The sequence below is a fragment of the Anomaloglossus baeobatrachus genome, chromosome 1, assembly GCF_048569485.1.
Source record: "Anomaloglossus baeobatrachus isolate aAnoBae1 chromosome 1, aAnoBae1.hap1, whole genome shotgun sequence".
Taxonomy (NCBI): Eukaryota; Metazoa; Chordata; class Amphibia; order Anura; family Aromobatidae; genus Anomaloglossus; species Anomaloglossus baeobatrachus.
In genome coordinates this window covers 249,626,084-249,651,270 of record NC_134353.1, presented here as the reverse complement: position 1 = coordinate 249,651,270, position 25,187 = coordinate 249,626,084, and the positions used below count along the sequence as shown (strand labels likewise).

The window sequence follows — 25,187 nt, the reverse complement described above, 5'->3', positions numbered from 1 at the left end:
TGGACTTAAAAATCTACAGTGGAAGCTTAGAGCAAGAGCTAAAGCTTCCCGCTACACAGAGTACAGGGAAGACTCACTCGGGGGGAATTAATCAGGGCTTTTGTGGGGGTTTTTGAGCTTCAAAAAGTTGCAAGTTTTTGTTTTGCATAATTTTTACCCAAAAATTAGTGACTTTTGGGATTTTTCACCAGTCTTGTCATTTGTAGAATGAGGCAAATAGATTTAGGTTCTCTATGGATTGCGTTCTTTTTTTTTTTCCTTAAAGTCCTGATTCTCATTTCAGTATAAAAATGTGAGAAAAAGTGGAAACAACTTTCTTAGCAGATGTAATGCCAGCATCCCTGCACTATCCTGTTCTCTCCCCTGCAGCAGGGACGCCGGCATACTCAGCGCCGTGCCCGGACTGCGTCCCCCTCCACCTCTCCATGGCCATCCATGTGCTGTGGGTCAGCTCCCACAGTCCCGGACACTGAGTGTCACCTGGCGTCTACCAGTATCTAAACCCATCCTCACTATCTGAGGCTCTAGAGTATAGCCAGTAGGAGCCTAGTTAAGACCCTCCCACATTAGGATAGGCTCATGACGATTAGGGTAGGCCCGAGGATTAGAAAAACAAGGCTTCTTCCAAGAACATCCCTGCATATATCACATACCGGTAATTATGGGGTTAAGTTGCATATTTTTGAAAAGTCACACTGAAGTAAATATTTACTATTTGTCCTTTTTTTGTTGCTCTGCCCTCTTTTCTAATAATTGCTCTGGTCTCTGCAGGATAAGAAGAGCCACTTGCAGCCTGATAGAGTTAGTATAGTTTATAGCAAAAACTACAGTAAATGATAGCAGAAATCTATCCCAGCTCATAGCTGATGTAGATTTCGGTATACTGTGCATGTGCTTCCCAACTTGCGGCCATGCTATGTTTTTTTTTTTTTAACAGATGGGCACCTCCTAATAAATGAGGTTCACCTTTGATAAGGATGTATGAATAGCATTCTTTAGAAAATGTCATCCATGGTGTGGAGCGTCCAGAAACTCTATGGCAGAATTACTACAGTGGAAATAAAAAGTCTACACGCCCTATTAAAGTGCCAGAAAACTGGTCAGGGAAGCTCCCAAGAGATGTACAGCAAAACTGAAGGAGCTGAAGGAATTATTGGAAAGTATTGGTTGTGTATTGGATGTGACAATCTCTCGCATTCTTCAGCTATCTGGCATGTGGGGTAAGATAGCAAGATGGAAGCCTTTTCTTAGAAAGAAGAACATCCAAGCCTGGATATGTTTTGCAAAACCTACCAAGAGCAAAAATGTTATGTTCTGATGAGACCAAGGCTGAACTTTTTGGCCTTGATTTCATTATCACAGAACAACATACCCTCGGTGAAGAATGGTGGAGGCAGCATTATTCTTTGAGGCTGTTTTATAGGGCTTTAGTCAAGTGGAGGGAATTATGAACAGTTACAAATATCACTCAACTTGCATCAAACTCTTTAGGCCTCTGCTAAAAAAAAACTGAGGATGAATTTCGCCTTTCAGCATGACACCTACAAATTAAAAGTATGCCTTCACCAGAAAAAGGTTAACGTTTTGGAATGGCCCCGACCTGAAACCAATTAAAAATCTATAGGTTGACTTAGAAAAAAAAAGTACTGCATTGTTTCTACTTAGTACGATTATTTTTTAACATGACAAAGACCTGGCATATTAACAGAGGTGTATAGAGGTTTTATAGCCATTGTATGATAAGTAGACTGAAATGCTGCTACATATGGCCCACATTTATCGAGTGGTTTTGACACTTTTGATAAGTGCTGTTCTTGACACAAACCATGCCTTATCTGGGTAAAGTGGTGGTGGCTTAATATGCTCAAACATGTGGCAATGTTTTAGTACAAAAAATGGTAAAAGGGGAGGTAAAGTAAATAAAGTTGGTGCACAAAGATTTACAGGTCCCGGTACACAGACATATTAGTAATCTGTGGCAGGTCGAAAGGAGCTCTGAGATCCTCCTCTTACCTGACGGCATCTGTGGCTCTCATTTTGTTTAGCTTCAGATGCCATAAGGTAGGAGGCCAGTGATTACGGACCTGATGTCCCTGTCCAAATGGGTCATCCAGCAAGCCCGTGAGAAATCTAGAGCATATTCAGATTCTTTGGTATATGTTTACACAGGCCACATATTTGGCAAAATAAGTAAATCTGTACCATTGTGTTTAAAGGGAACCAGTCAGGTGCAGTATGCACCAAGAACCACGAGCAGTTCTGGTGCATATTGCTAATCCCTGCCTAGCAGTCCCTGTATACACTAGCATAGATAAAAGGGATAGCATAGAAAACGTATTTCTAAAGATTCCATATGATATGCTAATGAGCGCAGGGACTAGTTGCAAGTGCGTTCCTTCCTTGGCTAGTCGGCCCCCTTAGCACGGTAGCCTGCCCCTGTGGGTGTGCTAACGTGGTAATGAATGCTTCTAGTCATGAGCACTATGAAGCTGGGTGTACAAGTCCTGGCTTCAAACTCGTGTAGTGCGCATGACCGGATGTCTGGGATCATGCACACTGACACTGAGCCGAAATTCAGCGTCAGACGCGATGGCATCAGAGGTGAGCGTGACCATCCTCTGACACTGCACATTCATTAACATGTTTGCACGTCTACAGGGACATTCTACCATGCTAAGGGGGCCGACTGACAAAGGGAACTAACACCCTTGTGACTAATTGCTGGCTTCATTAGCATATCATATGGAATCTTTAGAAATACTTTTTCTAAAGAGCTCTTTATGTAGGTTACTATAGGCTGGGACGGTTAGGCAGGGATCAGCAATATGCACCCAGAACTGGTTGAGGTTCTGGGCAGCATGGTGGCTCAGTGGTTAGCACTGCAGTCTTGCAGCACTGGGGTCCTGGGTTCAAATCCCACCAAGGACACCATCTGCAAGGAGTTTGTATGTTATCCCTGTGTTTGCGTGCGTTTCCTCCGGGTACTTCGGTTTCCTTCCAAAGACATACTGATAGGGACTTTAGATTGTGAGCACCAATGGGGACAGTGTTGCCAATGTATATAAAGCGCTATGGAATTAATAGCGCTATATAAATGTATAAAATTCTTAATTATTATTATATTGCATCTGACAGGTTCCCTTTAACCTGCATGATAGAGCTACCTAAAGGGGTTTTCCCACCAACAAAGTTCATTTTAATCAATAGATCTTGGAATAATAATAATTTACACAATTGAATGGGTTTAAAAATTGTTCCTGTGCTGAGATAGTGTTATATATGTGTCCCTGCTATGTGCTGTGTAATGGCCGTGTCTGACCATACAGGGACATGGTCTGATCATACCACAGCTCCTGGGCCCGGGGAGGAAGCAAAAGAGAATATTCAGACATTACACTATGGGATTGTATCAGATTCTTTTTGTGAGGTAAAACATTTCCTTGCCTGTTTTTAAAAAAAAGTTTTACCTCAAAGCAAAGAATCATTTATGATCCTGTGCTGTAATGTCTGAATATTTTTTTGTGTCCTCCCCGGCCCAGGAGCTGTGTTTATGACCAGACCATGTCCCTGTACGGTCAGACACATCCATTACACAGTACATAGCAGGGGCACATTTATAAGATTATGTCAGCACAGGAACATTTTTATTAAACACATCCAGTTGTGGAAATTATTATTATTCCAAGATTTATTGATTCAAATTCAGTTTTAGAAACTGTAGCAACACATTTCATAGACCCAAATATTGCAAACAATGTCTGGGCCTGTCTGACGTCCAGGAATCTTTCAGTTTTGGTAAATCTTGCCCATTATTCAGTGTCTTCTCCTTTCTCCTACACTGACGCGTTTCGCAGCCTCACATATATGTCCAGTCTCTGGTGTATGTTGGAGAGAAGCTGATGACTGAGCTGATCGAGGTTTCTTAGGATAGGTTCACATTTCCGTTGTTTTGCATCAGTCACAATCCGCCGCTCTGATAAACAACGCAATCATTTTGGCGGATTCTGTTGTCCCCATATACTTGTATGAGCGGCGGATTGTGACTGATGACGCTGCGCTGCATCCGCCGCCCGACTGATCAGTCATTGAACGACTGACCGCTGGGCGGCAGGAACGCAGAGTGTAACGTTTTTTGAGCAGCGGAATCCTTAGGATTTCACTGCGCATGCTCACTCTCAGCGGCCGAACGATCAGCTGATCACCCGGCGGCCGGCTGCTGTGAGCGTTCAGCTGATCACCCGGCGGCCGGCTGCTGTGAGCGATCAGCTGATCGGCCGGCTTCTGTGAGCGATCAGCTGATCACCCGGCGGCCGGCTTCTGTGAGCGATCAGCTGATCACCCAGCGGCCGGCTTCTGTGAGCGATCAGCTGATCACCCGGCTTCTGTGAGCGATCAGCTGATCACCCGGCTTCTGTGAGCGATCAGCTGATCACCCGGCGGCCGGCTTCTGTGAGCGATCAGCTGATCGCTCTCTGTTTTACAACGGAGTCCGACAATGAATTCTAATGTTTGTCATTCGTTGTACAACACATCAGTCACAAGTGTCAAGCAATGCATGTGAGGCTAGTTTCACACATGCGTTGAACGGTATCCGTTGCATTGCGTTGTGTGACGGATGCAAAGGATGTGTTGCATATAGTGGCACAACGGATCGTACAAAACAACGGAATCTGCTTTTTTTTTTTTCTTTACAGTTATACCGGCGACAGACTATTGTGAACGATCAGCTGATCACCCGGCCGTCGGGCGATCAGCTGATCGCTCACAGCAGCCGGCCGTCGGGCGATCAGCTGATCGCTCACAGCAGCCGGCCGTCGGGCGATCAGCTGATCGCTCACAGCAGCCGGCCGTCGGGCGATCAGCTGATCGCTCACAGCAGCCGGCCGTCGGGCGATCAGCTGATCGATCACAGCAGGCGGCCGTCGGGCGATCAGCTGATCGCTCACAGCAGGCGGCCGTCGGGCGATCAGCTGATCGCTCACAGCAGGCGGCCGTCGGGCGATCAGCTGATCGATCACAGCAGCCGGCCGTCGGGCGATCAGCTGATCGATCACAGCAGCCGGCCGTCGGGTGATCAGCTGATCGATCACAGCAGCCGGGTGATCAGCTGATCGCTCGGCCGCCGGGTGATCAACTGATCGCTCGGCCGCCGAGAATGTGTGTGGGGGGCGGAGTGCGGGGTGGGTGGAGCCAAGCGGGGCCATGGTGCTGAGGACGTCAGTGCCGCGGGGACTAAATTGCTGGGGACAGATGAGTGTGTGTGTACATGCGGAGCCGAGCGGGGAAGTGTCGGGCTCCCTGCACACGTAGCCAGGGTAAATATCGGGTAACTAAGCAAAGCACTTTGCTTGGTTACCCGATATTTACTTTGGTTACCAGCGTACACCGCTTAGCGCTGGCTCCTTGCACACGTAGCCAGGGTAAATATCGGGTAACGAAGCAAAGCGCTTTGCTTAGTAACCCGATGTGTACCTGGTTACATGTACAGGGAGCCAGAGAGAGCATACGCAGAGAAATCCTAAGGATTCCGCTGCTCAAAAACGTTGCGTGCTGCGTTCCTTCCGGCGGAAGCAACGCAGGTCCATCAGTCGCAATGCGTCGTCCATACAAGTCTAATGGGGAGCAGCGGAATCCGTTATCGGATTCCGCTGTTTTCCAAAACAGCAGATTGCGACAGAAGGAAAACAATGCAAGTATGAAATTAGCCTGACTGATGCAAAACAACGGAAATGTGAACCTAGACTTATGGGTTCAGTTTTACATTAGGTTGGCGTGAAAAAAGAAAAACCCCGCGGCAGGCAATATTTGTCTCATCAGGTGAAAAGAAGGGGCGCACCCGATGCCCCGGCAGTACACCCACATCTGCTATGTCTTCCAGAATTAATGATATGGCGGACCACACTGATGTGTGGTGTTGTGTGTAGGAAACCCCGCACTGTGCAATCACATCAGCTGCTGTCTGCCACACTGGTGTGAACACTGCCCTAATGCCATATGCCCAGTGATGCCACTCCTCCACACTGACTGTGCTGGGTGCTGTTGCAGACACTTGCCCTGTAACCAGCTCCTGAAGGCAGCCTCGTCTCCTTGGTGTCCCGCTTGTAGCCGCACACTTACTCCCCCAAACTTGTCTATCGTGCCCACTGGCCATAAGTGCGACCCCGAGGAGACAAAACGGCCCCTCGTCCAACAGTACCGGGGTCCGGCACCCCAAACCCGGCGAGCCCGCAGCCACAACATCCCGACAGAAACCACCAGCTGGCTGGCAGATGCCACTCAGCCGCCATGCTTACTACTGGCAAACATAATGCTACACTTACTGCCTGAGTGAAGCAACGCTCTCTTACACATGAGCGGAAACATGGTTCATGTTGAGCACATGTAGAAGATGAGTATGAAACCTCCCCATTCTTTAAGACGCCTCTGTAAAGAGCGCAATCTACACAAACCAAATTGTAAGATGGCGGAACATGCTTCACTGACGTCACTCATAACGAGCCAAGCTGCAGTCCGGGAAGTATAAAGTGACGTGTCATCGTAATACTTCTAATACACCCGCATTATGGGTTTCAGCTATCGGATTGAATGGACGTTTACGCTTCTATTTCATATTATACGGCGGCAGCATGGGTGGAAGTTGTTTCTGAGTTGCCTGGGTATAAGTGCGGCATGTCTGCCAGCAAGAAGAAGAGCAGAGGGAAGCCGGGCCCCCCGAGCGCCGACCCGGGGCCCCCCGCCGCCAGCGGACTGCCCGCTCTGCTCAAAGTCACCGACTTCATAGACAAAGGTAGATGTCACTCCAATGTTACAGGACCACTACACCCGGCATAACACCGCCGGGAATGCTGGGTGTTGTAGTTTGTCAGTAGTGGCTATTACTAGCCTGCATGTTTCCATCCCCTCAAACATCCGACAGTAAAGGGTTAAAGCCTCATGCAGCGTTATTGCTATTCCTTCCCATTTCCATGATCTCTGGTTGCTTTAAGTGAATGGAAACGTAGAGGCTGAGCAGATGCTGACCACAGCTGAGCGTTTGCTACAGTTGTGTGCAGCACCGAGCTCTGACTACCAGGCAGTGAGATGTGCCCGAGCCTAAGGGGATGAACCCATGTAAGAGGGTATAGGTGCCCATCCGCAGTGCCGGGGGTAACAGGCTGATCCGGGGGTCCAGCCGCTGGGACCAATCTGCAGAATCAGCACCTTTTATCCCCGGATGCCTGGCCACTGCTCTATCCATTCTCTATAGGGCCACGTGCACACATTCAGTGTTTGTTGCGTTTTTTAACCTCATGTTTTTATTATACTTTTAGCTTTGACTGTTTTTACTCCTCAAATACTGAGATAAAAAAAGTCACCAAATACTCAGTGTGTGAATGTGGCCTAAGGCTATGTGTGTGCGTAATTACATGCAGTTACGCTGCGATCTGCACCGCAGGGTAACTGCATGCGTCCTGCGTCCCCAGCACAATCTATGGAGATTGTGCAGGAGCCGTGTGCACGTGATGTATTAGAGCGCAGCGCTTCGGCTGCTGCCCGATGCGCATGTTCTAAGTAGTGACATGTCACTTCTTTCCTGCGCTCTGCCTGCATCCCCCGCTCTGCCTATGGCAGGGGCTGCACTCAGCGCATGGAATCGGCTTTTTTTTTTTTTCATTACGCAGTGTTTCTGCAGCGATTTGAAGCGCACGTGTGTTGTTCAAATCGCTGCAGAAATTTCTGCAGGGCAGAACGCTACGTATGCACACAGCCTAACCCTGTCAAAAAAACTGAATGTCGCCATGTAGGAAATGTGTGGAGTGCGGGGTGAGCACACTGCTCCATTCTCGCAGGTATCTGGGTACGTGCCCACGATCCGGAGTGCCAGCGTTCTGGACGCAGCGTGTCTTCTCTTCCGGAGACACTAGTGTCCTGTGCGGGAGAATGCGCTATCCTTGCCCCTGATCAGGGCTCGGGCCTCTGCGGACTTTCTCTCTGGTCTCCTGCTCAGAACACTTGCATCTCCGCAGCACAAATTGACATACTGCTGCTCAGGAAGCCACAGGTGAGTTTACGCAGCAGAAAAAAAAGCCCAAAGGGCAGGAGATTTCTGTAAATCCATCCACTGTGCTTGTACTGTACAACGAAAACACAATGTCCAAAGCGCTGCAGACGCTGATCGTGGGCACCGGCCCTTAGTGTCCTGTGAACCGAAAACAAACAAGGAGAACATTTTTTCTGACACTACTCTCATTGCAAAGTCAATCAGGACCCAGGTGTGGCAGGAACTTCTGGCGTCATCGGAGGTTTGTGTTGGAAGCACTCACTGGCATGCAAACGTTAGGAGGCAAAAGTAGAGTTTATTAAGGCAAAATGTAGATAAAATATGTGCGAGGTACAGGGCGCTGAAGGACAACAGCTGTTTCGTGTTCTGAATGCTTCAACCGGTGTCGCCCCGGGACTGGTTTTGGGACCGGTTGAAACATTCATAACTTGAAACGGCTGTTGTCCTTCAGCGCCCTGTGCCTCTCACATATTTTGCCTCAATAAACTCTGCTTTTTCCGGATGGAGTGTGCCACTCTTGCCTTCTTCTTCTAACGTTTCGATGCCCTAGTGTCCTGTTCTGCCGATTAGTGCAGGTCCCAGTGGGTGAGATTTCTGGAAGCTCATGGCATTTGCTCTGGAAAAAGCAGCTTTTTTTTTTTTTTTAATAAAATGATAAAAAAAAAATATATATGTAGAGAGAAGCTGTATGTGAACATAGCCTTAGGCTATGTGCGCACTAGAAATGTGAATTTTCTCAAGAAAATTTCTTGAGAAACTTCTGGGAGTGAAAGATTTCCGGACCTAAGGAAAAAATCCGCACCAAATCCGCATGCGGATTTGCCGCGGATTAGTCGCGAATTTGCCGCGATTTTCCCGCGGGTGGTTCCCTGCGGATTTTACAGGCTGTACTGCCGAAATCCGCAGGGTACCTGCGGAAAAGAATTGACATGCTCATTTTCTCAAGACATTTTCTCGAGAAATTCTTCTCAAGGAAATTTCTTGAGAAAAATCCGCACAGTGCGCACAGCTATTTTTTTTTCTCATAGAATTTGCTGGGAAATGTCTGCACAAAGATTGCAGACATTTCTCAAGAAATTTCCGCGGGTAAATCCGCGGGTAAAACGCACTAGGGGGCACAGAGCCTTAATCCCTTTAATGTGTAACTCAATTTTCTAAGTGTTTTTTTTTTTTTCTCTCTCAATATTTCAGGTGCTGTATAGTCTGATGGGTTGGGGTCCGGGTCTTGAGTCCCCCATTGCTTGGCTCTAAATCTGCAGCTCCTGCCTGAGCTTTGTACACAGCGGTGTAAGGGCAAAATGCGAAGTCTAGGGGTCTTATCTGACAGATGAAAGGAGACTCGGCACATGGACTCCCCTCCCCTCCCCCCCCCCCCCCATCCCCCAACTGATCAGGAATCCTATACAGCACCTTCTACTGTGTGTTACTCTTTTACACTATGACTGCTAGAAAATGTCTGTCCTATAGGCTTAAATAGTATACGTGGTAATTACTGCAGGTTATTAAGGCTGATTTCACACATCCGGTTTTTGCAGTGCGGCACAATACGGCGCTTTGCAGATAAAACGCAACCGTTTTTTTTTGCCATTGGTTGCGTTTTTTTTCCGCATAGACATGCATTAGCGCCGTATTGTGCCGCATTGCCTTGCGTTGGGTCCGTTTTTTGCCAGATGCGGCATATTTAGCCCATGCGGCAGCCGGATGGAACGTTGTCCGTCACGTTTTTTGTGCGGCGAAAAAAATCGCGCCGGATCCGTTGCGATGTGGCGCGATTTACAATGCAAGCCTATGGACGCCAGATGCGGCGTCCTGCGGCAAAAAACGTATAGGCCGCCGGATGCGTTTTTTTTGCACTGCGCATGCTCAGTATCAAGCCGCGTCCGCATACGGACGGGCCGCATGGAAAAACTTATGCAACGGATCTGTTTTTTTCGCCGCATCCGTTGCATAGGTTTTTGAGCCGGATTGAGCCACACTGCAAAAACCAGATATGTGAAAGCAGCCTAAATCTGTAAAGACCCTGGGGTGTTGTGTAGTGATGTTGTCTGTTCTAGCTCAGGTGAGGGATGAATGACGTGTGACGCTGCTTCATGATACATTTATTACCTTAACTGTTGGATTGTTTGAATGAATAAAGCCCAATCTATATCCAGGTGTTTGTCTGACTCTTATTTTCTGACTGTCTTTCTAGTACAAATCTAGGGGACTATAGCAAAGTGCAGCAAATCACATGTATCCAAGGCTAGCCCAATATATCCTGGATGTACAAGTGTAGAGCCTGCCGCAGGCGTCACAGCCGGCCTCAACCCCCAAATTGTTACTAAGTCAGCGGTGTCCGTCTTTACTCCTCAGTAATAACAGCAGGGACCCCAACTCTTATATCCAAATAGTACTGATGGCAATAGGAAAGCTTTTTCCTAGGATCTATAGGTGATTTCACATACTTTTTAATTTAATTTTTTTTTATTGAAGGGAACCAATCACCAGGATTTTCGTATATAACCTAAAGCCAGTGCTATACTGGCACCATCAGGCTGATTCTCTACATACCTGTAGTGGTCAGCTCGGATGTTTAGGTTTTGAAATCCATGAAAGTAAAGTTTATAAAATCATCAGCTTCTTGAGTGACAGCAGCTGAGGATCATATAATATCTGGGGGAGTATTCATAATTATCCCCTGTTAGAATTAGCATAAGTATCATACCATTGATTTAAATTTTCACTAGCAGGACCTGTGTGAGGTCATACCCATGTGACCAGAAGGGGCGGGACCTCGGCCAACAGAAAAATGTTGCTTCCTGGTATCAGCTTTGTTGGCTCAGGCCCCTCCCCTACTGGTCACATGGGTATGACCTCACACAGGTGTGCAAGTCAAATGTTAAATCGATTGTATAATACTTATGCTAATTCTAACAGGGGGAGGGGATAACTATGAATGCCCCCCAGATATTATCTGATCCTCAGCTGCTGTCACTCAAGAAGCTGATGATTTTATAAACTTTACTTTCTTGGATTTCAAAAGCTAAACATCCGAGCTGACCACTACAGGTATGTATAGAATCAGCCTGATAGTGCCAGTATAGCACTGGCTTTAGCTTATATATGAAAATCCTGGTGATTGGTTCCCTTTAATACATACATATTTATTAATAACGAGTGAGCATTAACATGCTTGAGTGCTCTAGACTCGAGTGGAGCCAATCGGAGGCTCTGCCAGGCTGTACTCGAGTAACGAGTATAATGGAAGGCACTACTTGGGCAGTTGGGCTCTCTACACATACAGCCAGCCATAAGCAGAGCATTTCCAGGGAAGGGTGTGTTTTTTCTTTTTCTTCTCACTGCACCCTTCTCAGCACCCAAAACATTGATTTTTTTTTTTTTTTTTTTTTACCCCCAGCAGGAGCCATTCAGAAACTGCAAGCGGCTCCCATCACTCATTGAAGCGAGCTGGCTCTGTGTCGGCTTGTTTATGAATGTCACATCTCAGCACTCGTGATACTCTGCTGAGTACCAACCGTACCCGAGCACCCCAATGCTTGATCGAGCAGTGGTGCGCAGTTTATTTTTCTCCCTCCTCATGTGGCCCTCTCCTTCTTGGCCCTTTTGCTTCTTGTTTCAATCCAGAACAAATACCCTACGTCTGACGTGGTCTTTCCTCAATGTATGGGTCATCAGTCATAACTGCGGCTGCACGGGGCATGTTTGATAATTTAAAACCATACCTGTGCAGTCATTTACTGAGAGTTCACCATTTGTGTGTGTGTTTTGGGGCATCTACCATGTTACAGAAAGCACGTGCGATCTGTTCACCTCATAGTAGGCAAATATTGTGTGGACCAGAGCTACACTGGGTGGCAGCCATAGAGGAGAGCTGATACACAGCATTGTGGGCTTTAGAATGCCAATACAACAAAGAGGAAGCCTAAGGCTACATGCACACGCTGCATCTTTTTGTGTTCACAAACTGCAGCCAAAACTGCACCTTGTCAGAGAGAGCCTGGAAATGTCACAAAAAATGCTTGTAATTATAGGTGCATTTTTGTTGCGTTTTTGTGACAAATGTTGACAAAAATGCAGGAACAATGAACATGCTGCATTTTTTTTGTCACCAACTTTTGACAAATAAAACGCTTACAAACTGCAATGTGCACATAGCAAATCTGAGTTCTCATAGACTTTGCTGGGAAGTCAGAAAGTTCTGACAACAAAACTGCAGCCAAAAACGCAGCAAAAAAAGCAGTGTGCGCATGTAGCCTTAGGCCTCGTGCACACATTCAGTATTTGGGGCGTTTTTACCTCAGTAGTATTTGTAGAGAAAACAAGGAGTGAGTAAAAAAAAAACCCAAAACAGGACAGAGTAAGAAACTGGAGGGTCAAAATATGTGCATTTTCTTAACCTTGCTTTACTAGCTATATGTCCTTAAATTTTGTAACGCATGATTTCAAGATTTGTTAACTACAAAACCTAATAAAAATCATTTGAACAAGAAATGCAGCAGTGGTGCCCATGTTTCTATCATACTTTTCATCTGATTGTTCTACTCCTGATTTTTGGCTACAAATACTGAGGTAAAAACTCACAAAATACTCAATGTGTGCATGTGGCCTAAGGCGTGGTGGGAAGCACAAATTATGAGTTAAAATTCTTTATTTCCTTTTGGCTTTTATTTTAAAATGCTTTATAGAAAATGTTTATAACCTGGTAAATCCCATTAATGTCAGCAGCAGTAGGAAACCTATATGGTACTTGCCTATCCTTAGTGTAGAGGAGTAGATTTAGAGGATGCTGATGCTGTTAAAACTACATCGTACTGATATTGCAGTTCTGATCACACATAGAAAGTATTACGGTATTTCTATTCAGCTCTTTTCTAGTACAGTAGTAACTAGTGATGAGCGAGCACTACCATGCTCAGGGGCTCAGTAAGTGTAACGAGTAGTGATGAGCGAGCACTACCATGCTCAGGGGCTCAGTAAGTGTAACGAGTAGTGATGAGCGAGCACTACCATGCTCAGGGGCTCAGTAAGTGTAACGAGTAGTGATGAGCGAGCACTACCATGCTCAGGGGCTCAGTAAGTGTAACGAGTAGTGATGAGCGAGCACTACCATCCTCGGGTGCTCAGTAAGTGTAACGGGTAGTGATGAGCGAGCACTACCATCCTCGGGTGCTCAGTAAGTGTAACGAGTAGTGATGAGCGAGCACTACCATGCTCAGGGGCTCAGTAAGTGTAACGAGTAGTGATGAGCGAGCACTGCCATGCTCAGGGGCTCAGTAAGTGTAACGAGTAGTGATGAGCGAGCACTACCATGCTCAGGGGCTCAGTAAGTGTAACGAGTAGTGATGAGCGAGCACTGCCATGCTCAGGGGCTCAGTAAGTGTAACGAGTAGTGATGAGCGAGCACTACCATCCTCGGGTGCTCAGTAAGTGTAACGGGTAGTGATGAGCGAGCACTACCATCCTCGGGTGCTCAGTAAGTGTAACGAGTAGTGATGAGCGAGCACTACCATGCTCAGGGGCTCAGTAAGTGTAACGAGTAGTGATGAGCGAGCACTACCATGCTCAGGGGCTCAGTAAGTGTAACGAGTAGTGATGAGTGAGCACTACCATGCTCAGGGGCTCAGTAAGTGTAACGAGTAGTGATGAGCGAGCACTGCCATGCTCAGGGGCTCAGTAAGTGTAACGAGTAGTGATGAGCGAGCACTACCATGCTCAGGGGCTCAGTAAGTGTAACGAGTAGTGATGAGCGAGCACTGCCATGCTCAGGGGCTCAGTAAGTGTAACGAGTAGTGATGAGCGAGCACTACCATCCTCGGGTGCTCAGTAAGTGTAACGAGTAGTGATGAGTGAGCACTACTATGCTCAGGGGCTCAGTAATTGTAACAAGCAGTTAATACTCGGATGAGTTCTACTCAAGTTACTGAGTATAGTGGAAGTCAATGGTGAACTCAAGCATTTTTCCCGAGAGATCTTCCTGAAAAATGCTCAAGTTCCCTGTTGACAGCCATTATAATCAGTTGCTCAAGTAGAACCCATCTAAGCATTCAGCTGCTCGTTACGATTACGGAGCATGGTAGTGCTCGCTCATTACTACTTGTACTAGTTCTGAGCACCCGAACATGGTAGTGCTCGCTCATCACTAGTAGTGATGCCTTCGTCTATAGCACTTCTGTAGCTGCTGACCAGCAGTTACTTCCAGCAGCCTTTAGCATATCAATCTCTGGTAATGGAGGAGCTAATGTCAACCATCATGGTGGGACCCCTTTGTTACCTTCTTTGTCAGGACTGGTTATTTTCCACCTCTGCTTAGGTGCTCGTCACAGCTGCTGAATCCATGTGGTAAACAGATAAAACCTATGCAGAAGGCTACTTTTTACTATTATAAGACCTATTTGCTTTCCACGTTGCGTTAGTTTTTAAGAACAGAACAAAAAGCACAGTATGCAGAGCTTTCTGCAAATATGGACCGCTATGAGCAGCGCTAAAGGGCTCTTTCAGACATCCATTGTCAACCATCAGATCTCGGATTGCAATGCACGGACTGGCCGCACCGCTCCCAACCTCACTGTGATTTCTTCATATATTTCTAAGAAGCTGTCATGCTGGGGACAGAAAATGCGCTACCAGTTCATGCATTACAATTTGGCATCGGACCGAATTGCACAGACGTATGAAATGACCCTTGTTCAGATGAGACTATTACAGTGGGGGAAAAAAAAAGTATTTAGTCAGCCATCAATTGTGCAAGTTCTCCCCTTTAAAAAGATGAGAGTCCTGTAATTGACATCATAGGTAGACCACAACTACGAGAGACAAAATGAGAAAACAAATCCATAAAATCACCTTCTCTAATTTGGCAAGATTTTTTCTTTTTGCAAATTATGGTGGAAAAGAAGTGTTTAGTCATCTTAAAAACATGCAAGATTTCTGGCTCTCACAGACCTGTAACTTCTTCAGGAGACTTCTCTGTCCTCCACTCATTAACTGTAGTAATGGTACCTGTTTCAACTTGTTATCAATATAAAAGACACCTGTCCACAATCTCAAACAGTCACATTCCAAACTCCACAATGGTGATGACCAAAGAGCTGACGAAGGACACCAGAAACAAAATTGTAGCCCTGCACCAGGCTGGGAAGACTGAATCTGCAATAGGCAAGAAGCTTGGCATGATGAAATCAACTGTGGGAGCAATAATAAGAAAAGGGGAGACAAAGATGACCACTGATAATCTCCATTGATCTGGGGCTCCACGCAAGATCTCCCCCCGTGGGCTCAAAATGATCACAAGAACTGTGAGCAAAAATCCCAGAACCACACGGTGGGACCTAGTGAATGACCTGCATAGAGCTGGGACCACCGTAACAAAGGTTGCCATCAGTAACACACTATGCCATCAGGGACTCAGATCCTGCAGTACTAGACATGTTCCCCTGCTTAAGCCAGTACATGTCTGGGCCCGTCTGAAGTTTGCTAGAGAGCATTTGGGTTATCCAGAAGAATCATATGGTCTGATGAAACCAAATTAGAACTGTTTGGTAGAAAAACAGCTCGTCATGTTTGGAAAAGACAGAATGATGAGTTTCATCCAAAGAACATACTTACTGTGAATCATGGGGGTGGCAACATCATGCTTGGGGGCTGTTTCTCTGCAAATGGACCAGGATGACTGATCCATGTACATGAAATAATGAATGGGGCCATGTATAATGAGATTTTGAGTGCAAACCTCCTTCCATCAGCAAGGGCATTGAAGATGAAACATGGCTGGCTCTTTCAGCATGATAATGATGACAAGCATACTGCCAGGGAAAGGAAAGAGTGGCTTCGTAAGAAGCATTTGAAGGCCCTGGAGTGGTCTAGCCAGTCTCCAGATCTCAACCCTATAGAAAACGTTTGGAGGGAGTTGATCGTCTGTGTTGCCCAAAACATCATTGCTCTAGAGGAGATCTGCATGGAGGATTGGACCAACATACCACTAACAGTGTGTGACAAGCTTGTGAAGACTTACAGAAAACGTTTGACCTCTGTCATTACCAACAAAGGATATATAACAAAATATTGAGATGAACTTTTGTTATTGACCAAATACTTATTTTCCACCATAATTTGCAAAATAATCTTGCCAAATCAGAGAAGGTGATTGTCTGGATTTGTTTTCTCATTTTGTCTCTCATAGCTGTGGTCTACCTGTGGTGTTACTTACAGGCCTCTCTCCTCTTTTTAAGTGGGAGAACTTGCACAATTGGTGGCTGACTAAATACTCCCCCCCCCCCCCCCCCCCCCCTGCAGCATCCAGCACCATGCAGGTAATACTAAATACACTACTTCGGGAAAAGTAATGAATGCATTGCTGTATAATTCCCGAGTCAATTGATTTGAGATATTGGTCTGTGCTGTTAGGAAGCATAAATGATTAAATCAATGTCCCCTCTGATGAAAATAACAGGTGCACTGGAGAGACAATAAAGGCAGGTGCAGCTGCTTACTGTCCCAGGAAAGTGAGTCACCTTTCTGATATTTCATACACTTGCTTATTTTGTCGCTGCACATTTAAAGCAATTTACAGTCTACAACATGTCAATTCTTTCAGTGGTTTTCATTCATTCTAATGAATGGTAAGAGAAAATGCATGAAAAATGTACAGTGGGTACGGAAAGTATTCAGACCCCTTTAAATTTTTCACTGTTTCTTTGCAGCTATCTGGTAAATTCAAAAAAGTTCATTTTTTTTTCTCATTAATGTACACTCTGCACCCCACCTTGACAGAATAAAACAAATATAGAAATTTTTGCAAATTTATGAAACAAAAAAACCTGAAATATCACATGGCCAAAAGTATTCCGAGCCTTTGCTCAGTTTTGAGTAGAAGCCTTTTGAGCTAGAACAGCCATCAGTCTTGTTGGGAATGTTGCAACAAGTTTTTCACACCTGGATTTGGGGATCCTCTGCCATTCTTCCTTGCAGATCCTCTCCAGTTCCATCAGGTTGGATGGTAAACGTTGGTGAACAGCAATTTTCAGTTCTCTCCAGAGATGCTCAGTTGGGTTTAGGTCAAGGCTCTGATTGGGCCAGTCAAGAATGGTTACAGAGTTGTTCTGAAGCCGCACATCCTTTTGTTATTTTAGCTGTGTGCTTAGGGTCATTGTCTTGTTAGAAGGTGAACCTTCGGCCAAGTGTGAGGTCCAGAGCACTCTGGAAGAGGTTTTCTTCCAGGATATCTCTGTACTTGGCCACATTCATCTTTCCATGCAACCAGTCATCCAGTCCCTGCAGCTGAAAAACACCTCCATAGCTTGATGCTGCCACCACCATGTTTAACTGTTGGGATTGTTGTGGGCAACTGGTGAGCAGTGCCTGGTTTTCTCTGCACATGTTGCTTAGAATTATCACCAAAAAGTTTTATCTTCATCTCATCAGACCAGAGAATCTTATTTCTCATAGTCTGGGAGTCCTTCATGTGTTTTTTTTGCAAACTATGCGGACTTTCATATGTCTTGCACTGAGGAGAGGCTTCTGTCAGGCCACTCTGCCATAAAGGCAAGATTGGTGGAGGGCTGCAGTGATAGTTGACTTGACTTTGTGGATCTTTCTTCCATCTCCCTACTGTATTTCTGGAGCTCAGCCACAGTGATCTTGGGGTTCTTCTTTACCTCTCTCACCAAGGCTCTTTTCCCATGATTGCTCAGTTTGGCTGGACGGCCAGGTCTAGGAAGAGTTCTGATGGTCCCAAACGTATTCCATTTAAGGATTATGGAGGTCACTGTGCTCTTAGAAACCTTGTACTGCAGAAATTCTTTTGTAACCTTGGCCAGATCTGTGCCTTGCCATAATCCTGTCTCTGAACTCCTTGGGCAGTTTCTTTGACCTCATGATTCTCATTTGGTCTGACATGCACTGTGAGCTGTGAGGTCTTGGGCTGCTTTCACACATCCGGTTTGTGCTGAGTGGCACAATCCGGCTCAAAAACCTATGCAACAGATGCGGCGAAAAAAACGGATCCGTTGCATAAGTTTTTCCATGCAGCCCGTCCGTTTTTTGACAGATGCGGCTTGATACTGAGCATGCGCAGTACAAAAAAACGCATCCGGTGTCCATAGGCTTGCATTGTGAATCGCGCCAGATCTGGCGCGATGCGTTTTTTCGCCGCACAAAAAATGTGCCAAGCAACATTCTATCCAGCCGCCGCATGGGCTAAATATGCTGCATCCGGGAAAAAACAGACGCAACGCAAGGCCATGTGCCACAATACGGCGCTAATGCAAGTCTATGGGGGAAAAAAGGCAACCGGCGGCAAAGAAAAACGCTTGCGTTTTTTCTGCAGAGCGCTGTATTGTGCCGCACTGTAAAAACGGGTGTGTGAAAGCAGCCTAATATAGACAGCGGTGTGTCTTTCCAAATCAAGTCCTATCAGTTTAATTAAACACAGCCGGACTCCAATGAAGGAGTAGAACCATCTCAAGGAGGATTACAAGAAAATGGACAGCATGTGACTTAAATATGAGTGTCTGAGCAAAGGGTCTGAATATTTATGACTATGTGATAGCTCAGTTTTTCTTGTTTTAATAAATTTTCAAAAATGTTTACATTTCTGGTTTCTTTCTGTCGATGTAAGGTGTAGAGTGAACATTAATTTACCAAATGACTCCAATGAAACAAGGAGGACCACAAGGAAATGGACAGCATGTGACAAATATGAGTGTCTGAGCAAAGGGTCTGAATACTTAAGACCATGTGATATGTCAGTTTTTCTTGTTTAATAAAGGTGCAAAAATGTCTACTTTCTGTTTTCTTTCTGTCAGGATGGGGTGCAGAGTGTACATTAATGAGAAAAAAAAAGAACTTTTTTGAATTTACCAAATGGCTGCAATGAAACAAAGAGTGAAACATTTAGGGTATGTGCACACGTTGCTTTTTTTTCCGCGCGGAAAAAAACGCACCCTCTGGCAGAGGGGAGAATTGTAAACAATGCTTTTTGAGAAACAACGCATCGAAAACGCATGCGTTTTTCATGCGTTTTTCATGCGTTTTTTTAGGTGCGTTTTTTAAGACTTGTCAGTGATAATAAAGTTGGTTGAACACAGACCTTTGGAAAAAAAAACCTGTGATGTCATTTCCTTCTCCACATTCTGTTTGGATAAATGGGAGCGCTTGGAATGGAAGGAGCACCATTTGAATTTTGGAAAAGTTGAAATAAACTTCGCGCACCAAGCCCCTTAGGTACCTATACGTCAGAAAACCCCCACAAGTGACCCCATTTTGGAATCTGCACCCATCAAGGATTTTATTCAGGAGTATATTAAGCATTTTGAATCCACAGCTACTTCCCCCAAAATGTTGCTGTAGCAACAATATTCTCACTTTTAGGCCCGCTTCACATGTCAGTGAAAAACACTGACGTTTTTCACTGGCGTGTAAAACACGCACATGTCCCTCCGTGTGCCGTGAATCACGGCACACGTGGGTTGTCTAAGTGCAATCCGGGCTCCGTTCTCCGTGGCCCGTGATTGCACTTAGAGATTAACTCACCTGCACCCGCTCCCGCTCTCCATGGTGCTGATCGCTCACGCGGTGCAGCATCCGGCCGGCGCTGACCCCCGCAGCAGCTGGTTCCGGGTTGGCTGTGTCGTGCATCATGAATATGCGCGACAATAATGAGCCGGCACAGAAGGAACAGGGAGGACGGGCTGCAGAGGACATCACTGGAGCCGGGTGAGTTAAAATGTTTTTTATTTTAAAAGCACGTTTTTTTCTGGCACGTGTTTCACGGATCACACCACTGCGTGGTCCGTGGGACATCAGTGATGCCAGAAAAAAATGGACATGTCTCCGTGCGGCAATCACGCACACGCGGGTACGCCGCATGGAGACACGTGCAGTGAAAAATCACTGACGTGTGAGCAGACCCATTCATTATAATGGGTCTGCGTATGTCAGTGATCCTGGTACGTTTAAAAAAAAAGCACAAACCAGAATCACTGACGTGTGAAAGGGGCCTAAGGCTATGTGGCCATGATCCAGCGACACGGCGTCTAGTACACAGTGCCAGCCTTCCTGCAGCTGCCCATGCCCACGATTTGGGTTCAGGCTGCTGTGGAGCTCTATGCTACCTGCAGAGAACACTCGTCTCCGCAGCATAAATTGACATGCTGAGGCTCAGGAAGCCACGCTACCGGTCAGTTTATGCTGCGGAGAAAAGAAGCACAGTGGGCATGGGATCTCCAAAAATCCTTCCACTGTGCTTCTACTGCACAACGCAGCGTTATGGACGCAGGGAAAACACTCAGCGCCCATAACGCTGCAAACCCTGATTGTGGACACACAGCCTAAAAAGCGTCAATGGATGAAGGGATGTCAAATATATAGAACGTCCTACCCCCGCCAGCATATTCTAAGCTGGCACCTTTAGTACCTTTCATGTGGCACTAAAGGGTGCCTAGCTTAGTATTTATCCAATAAAAAAAAAAAAAAAAAATGAAAAAAATGGCGTGGGGTCCCCCCTATTTTTGATAGCCAGTCAGGGTAAAGCAGACAGCTGTAGCCTGCAAACCACAGCTGGCAGCTTCATCTTGGCTGGTGATCAATTTGGAGGGCTCCCCATGTTTTTTTTTTTATTTATAAATAAAGAATAAAAAAAAAAATAACGTGGGGTCCCCCCAAATTAGATCACCAGCCAAGGTGAAGCTGACAGCTGGGGTCTGGTATTCTCAGGGTGGGAAGAGCCATGGTTATTGGACTCTTCCCAGCCTAAAAATAGCAGGCCGCAGCCGCCCCAGAAGTGGCGCATCCATTAGATGCGCCAATCCTGGCGCTTCGCCCCAACTCATCCCGCGCCCTGGTGCGTTGGCTAACGGGGTAATAAATGGGGTTGATACCAGATGTGTAATGTCACCTGGCATCAAGCCCAGCAATTAGTGATGTCACGGCGTCTATCAGACACCCGACATAACTAATTGACAGTAAACAAAAGCAAAAAAAGACAACAAAAAATGTTTTATTAGAAAAAACACTCCCCAAATCATTCCCTTGTTCTCCAATTTAATTAAAAAAAATGGGTCCGCAGAAATCCATATGGATGTCCCACGTCGCCTCTGGACCTTCTAGAATATGGGGGCACGTTCAGGGAACGTATCCCCCATTTTCTAGGAGGGCAGACCCTCCATTTGAGGAGAGTGGGTGCAAAAATCTGCACCCACTCTCCCCGGGTCACAGCTGCAGAGTGCGAGCAGCCAGCACAGCTCTCTGAACACAGTGCTGGCTGTCAGCTGCTCTGCTTATGTGACCGGCCAGCGTGCACTGTGAAGGAGGAGGGGGCCGCGGGGGATCAGCGCTGCGACCGGACAGGTATGTATGACACCGGGGGGAATTGGGGGTGAACGGGCAGGGCCTGGGGAACAGTTTTCTGTCGCATGTGTTATTGCACATGCGACAGAAATCATAGGAGCAGGGCGGCCGGTGCGCTACTGTGCGCGCGGCCATGTTGGATTTTCGGGAGGGGGGGTCGGGGGTCGGGGCGGGCACTTTGGCGACACCGGGGGCTTTGCTAGGAAGTGAGGTCAACAGGAAACCTCTTGACCTCACTTCCAGGTAAATGCCTGCGTTCTGGCGTGCCGACAAAGGCCGCGGACCGCAACAAAAAAGCAGGTCCATGCGCTGTAGCTGCGTTCTGACCCCACATCATTGATTTAATGGGGGAGAGAACGCAGCCACACCGCACAAAAGAAGTGACATGCTGCTTTTCTTTCCGCACCGATTTTTGGCATCCAAAACGCTGCGGAAAGAAACGCAGCATGTGCACTGATTTTTCAGCTTTCCCATACACTTTGCTGGGAAAGCTGAACGCATGCAATTTGCCACTGAAACGCTGTGGTTCAAAACGCAGCGTTTCCGCGGTAAAAAACGCATCGTGTGCACACAGCCTAAAAGAGGTCTGAATACTTTCCGTACCCACTGTACTTTTTAATGTTGCGGTTTTCATGTTTTTGATGTAGAAATGTCTGTAACAAATATTTAATGTGTGTCCATACTCTAAAAGGGGAAGGATTTTGCAGTGCGGGCTCAGACACTTAGCTTTGAATCTTGTGATTGATTCTTCTCTACTTTGGCATTTTTCTAGTATCCGCGTCACTAATGGTATAAGACAGGCCCTGCAGCCTTTTCGGGACTTCTCCACCAGGATCATCCATGTGCTGTTGCAGGAAGGTTCGCTGCGCCTTCCAGCATTGCCAAGATCAAGAGCATGGATATACCAGGACATAGGACATCACATGAGGAAAGCTGGAATGGAATTACCCAGCAGCAGGACTGGCATCTGCCCCTCTGTGTGAGCCTTACAAAATGACCTCCAGTGGGCTACTGATGTGCATGTGTCTGAGCAATCTGTGAGAACTTGACTCTATGGGACCTGATAGGATCTTTGCTCACAACCGGCACTGTGCAGCTATACTGACATCCCCAGATAACACCAGAATTATCAGGTCTGCCATTGGCGTCTTGTTCTCTCCATAGACAGAACAGGTTCACACTGAGCATACATGACAGATGTGGAACAGTCTGGCTTTGCCTGCTACATCATGGCTGGTTTGGTGATGGTCAGTCTTGTCTGGGCAGGCATATATTTGGAGGGTTGTACATACCTCTACATAATAATCACAGGACTTTGACTGCTGTTAAGTATCAGGACGAAATCCTCAGGGGCTTTGTCAGATCTGATGATGATACAGTGGAGAATGATATCCTCCTTGTGCAAGACAAGGCCGAGCCTCATGGCCAGAGGGTCTGCAGTTCCTGGGTTGTTCCTCATCCATCGCAGCCACATAGCGCCACACACTGTCCAGGAGCTCACTGATGCCCTGGCCTGGATTTGTTAGGAGATTTTAGGACACTGTCACACCAGGAGCATGACCAGATGCCTGCAGGAGTACATACAGGCAGGGCGGAGCCCTGCACACCACTGAGTCACATACAGGCAGGGCGGGGCCATGCACACCACTGAGTCACAGGCAGAGCAGGGCCGTGCACACCACTGAGTCACAGGCAGAGCAGGGCCGTGCACACCACTGAGTCATAGGCAGAGCGGGGCCGTGCACACCACTGAGTCACATACATGCAGAGCAGGACTCTGCACACCACTGAGTCACAGGCAGAGCGGGGCCATGCACACCACTGAGTCACAGGCAGAGTGGGGCCATGCACACCACTGAGTCACAGAGCGGGGCCGTGCACACCACTGAGTCACAGGCAGAGCAGGGCCGTGCACACCACTGAGTCACAGGCAGAGCGGGGCCGTGCACACCACTGAGTCACATACATGCAGAGCAGGACTCTGCACACCACTGAGTCACAGGCAGAGCGGGGCCATGCACACCACTGAGTCACAGGCAGAGCGGGGCCATGCACACCACTGAGTCACAGGCAGAGCGGGGCCGTGCACACCACTGAGTCACAGGCAGAGCAGGGCCGTGCACACCACTTTGATTTTTGGGGAGATTTGGAATCCAGCTCTCAGTTGGTTTATGACTTTCGTTTCCATTGATATGTCATTTTATTATCAACAAATTAGACAATTTATATCTCTAAAAATGTTCACCTTGAAACTTTCATTCATGGAAATCGGATGTGACTGACGTGTTCCTTTAATTTTTCTGAGCGCTCTATTTGGCTCATGCCCGCTAAGATTTATTGGGCGTCTGAAAGCGAGGTTGCACTCTCCATGTGCTTCAGATAAATGCTGGTGAAAGTTTACATCCAATGTGTATGACGGTAGTCTGACTTCTTGTCAGAGGAAGTCTCAGCCATGTAGAACTTTTCACTTGTGCAGAGTTGTCTAGAGGCCTCCTCTCGTTAGCTGATCTTTGCGTTCATGTCCTAGAAGCTGTTATGTATTGCTGCTAGGTTATACATGTACAGTCTATACGTTAATTGATGGTCATGCTAAATAATGCTTTTTTATATTATTGCCTATCTACTAGATAGGTGATAAATGTCAGATCCGTATGCAGTGACATAACTAGTGTCCATTGAGCTTTGGTGCAAAATTTGGACCTGGGCCCCCTGCATGTTAGTCAGCTGTATGGGCCATTGTGGTGTTATAAATCCTATAAAGACATGTGTTGCCCCCTCCCCTTTATTATGTAGTAATATCCAGATCCTGTATTAATTTCCCCAATCCTAGTATATATTACTCTTTCCTGGGCCCCTTCCTGTTATATATGTTTTCTGTTCTGTCCTGATGCATAAAGAAAAAATTCTACTCCCCTTCCCACGCCCTCACATCCCGTGGCATCCTCTGTATCGGGCACAGAGGCCGGCAGCTGACTTTGGTGCTCCTGCTATGGTGATACATGACGTCACTGCCATGCGACGCTAATGCCTGGCATGCCAATGTCAGCTGCCGCTCACTGTTTAGCCAGCAATGTGTATTGCTTTGCAGGAACCCCACGGGTCTCTGCGCCGCAAATCATTTCAGCTGGATGTGAGTCTTTGGGCCTGGTGACGATCATGACCTCTGTGACCGCAATCGTTACGCCCCTGTCAGCATGGGTTCCATTGTTCGGGTTAGTCCTTGTAATTGCCTGTGGGGTCAGGAGATCTTCTGATGGCATGATCCCTCGCACTGTATTGCTATTATCATTGCTCTGGTGACATAGTCATATGGTGTGAATTGTGATACTAATGTAGACTACAAATGAATCTAATAACCTAGTATCAGGTTACTGTTTCATTTATGTTCTGCTAATACTGTATATTCATTACCGTCCATGTGACAAGTCTACATTATAGCACAGGTTCTACTCTTCGTATGGTAGACAGAATGAAATGCTTATGTACAATATTTTTTTCTCTAATAGAGGAAGACAAGGTGCCGAAAGCGTACAGAAGCTCCTTTATACAGCTAGGAATCCACAGTATGAAGTCCACTGACTTATGCATTGGACGACCTGCTTTACTCACCAGTGTGGAAGGCAGACAGGAGGTATGTATTCCTTACAAATGTATATACAATGTAATTACCTGTTGTCTATAAATAAAGATTACAGAGGTTGTACCAATTTTTATGTGGATTGCTGCTGCTTCATCTTCCTTAGGCTGCTTTCACACATCCGGTTTTTGCTGTGCGGCACAATCCAGCACTTTGCTGAAAAAA

General features: G+C 46.5%; 2 protein-coding genes across 5 annotated transcripts in view; one reads left to right on the top strand and one right to left on the bottom strand.

Annotated features, from left to right (window-relative positions):
- NUDT6 (nudix hydrolase 6) overlaps positions 1 to 6,264 on the bottom strand; it is a 58,439-nt gene extending 52,175 nt beyond the window's left edge. Inside the window, exon 1 of one of the 2 annotated variants that reach the window (XM_075348863.1) lies at positions 6,054 to 6,264. In XM_075348863.1, the coding sequence (XP_075204978.1) occupies positions 6,054 to 6,240 (187 nt within the window). In that variant the 5' untranslated portion in view covers positions 6,241 to 6,264. The remainder of the gene's footprint in view (positions 1 to 6,053) is intronic. The other variant, XM_075348883.1, reaches the window with a different exon arrangement.
- A 363-nt stretch (positions 6,265 to 6,627) lies between these two features.
- AFG2A (AAA ATPase AFG2A) overlaps positions 6,628 to 25,187 on the top strand; it is a 603,999-nt gene continuing 585,439 nt past the window's right edge. For all 3 annotated transcript variants that reach the window (XM_075348829.1, XM_075348848.1, XM_075348839.1), the window contains exons 1-2: positions 6,628 to 6,787; positions 24,892 to 25,016. In XM_075348829.1, the coding sequence (XP_075204944.1) occupies positions 6,670 to 6,787; positions 24,892 to 25,016 (243 nt within the window). In that variant the 5' untranslated portion in view covers positions 6,628 to 6,669. The remainder of the gene's footprint in view (positions 6,788 to 24,891; positions 25,017 to 25,187) is intronic.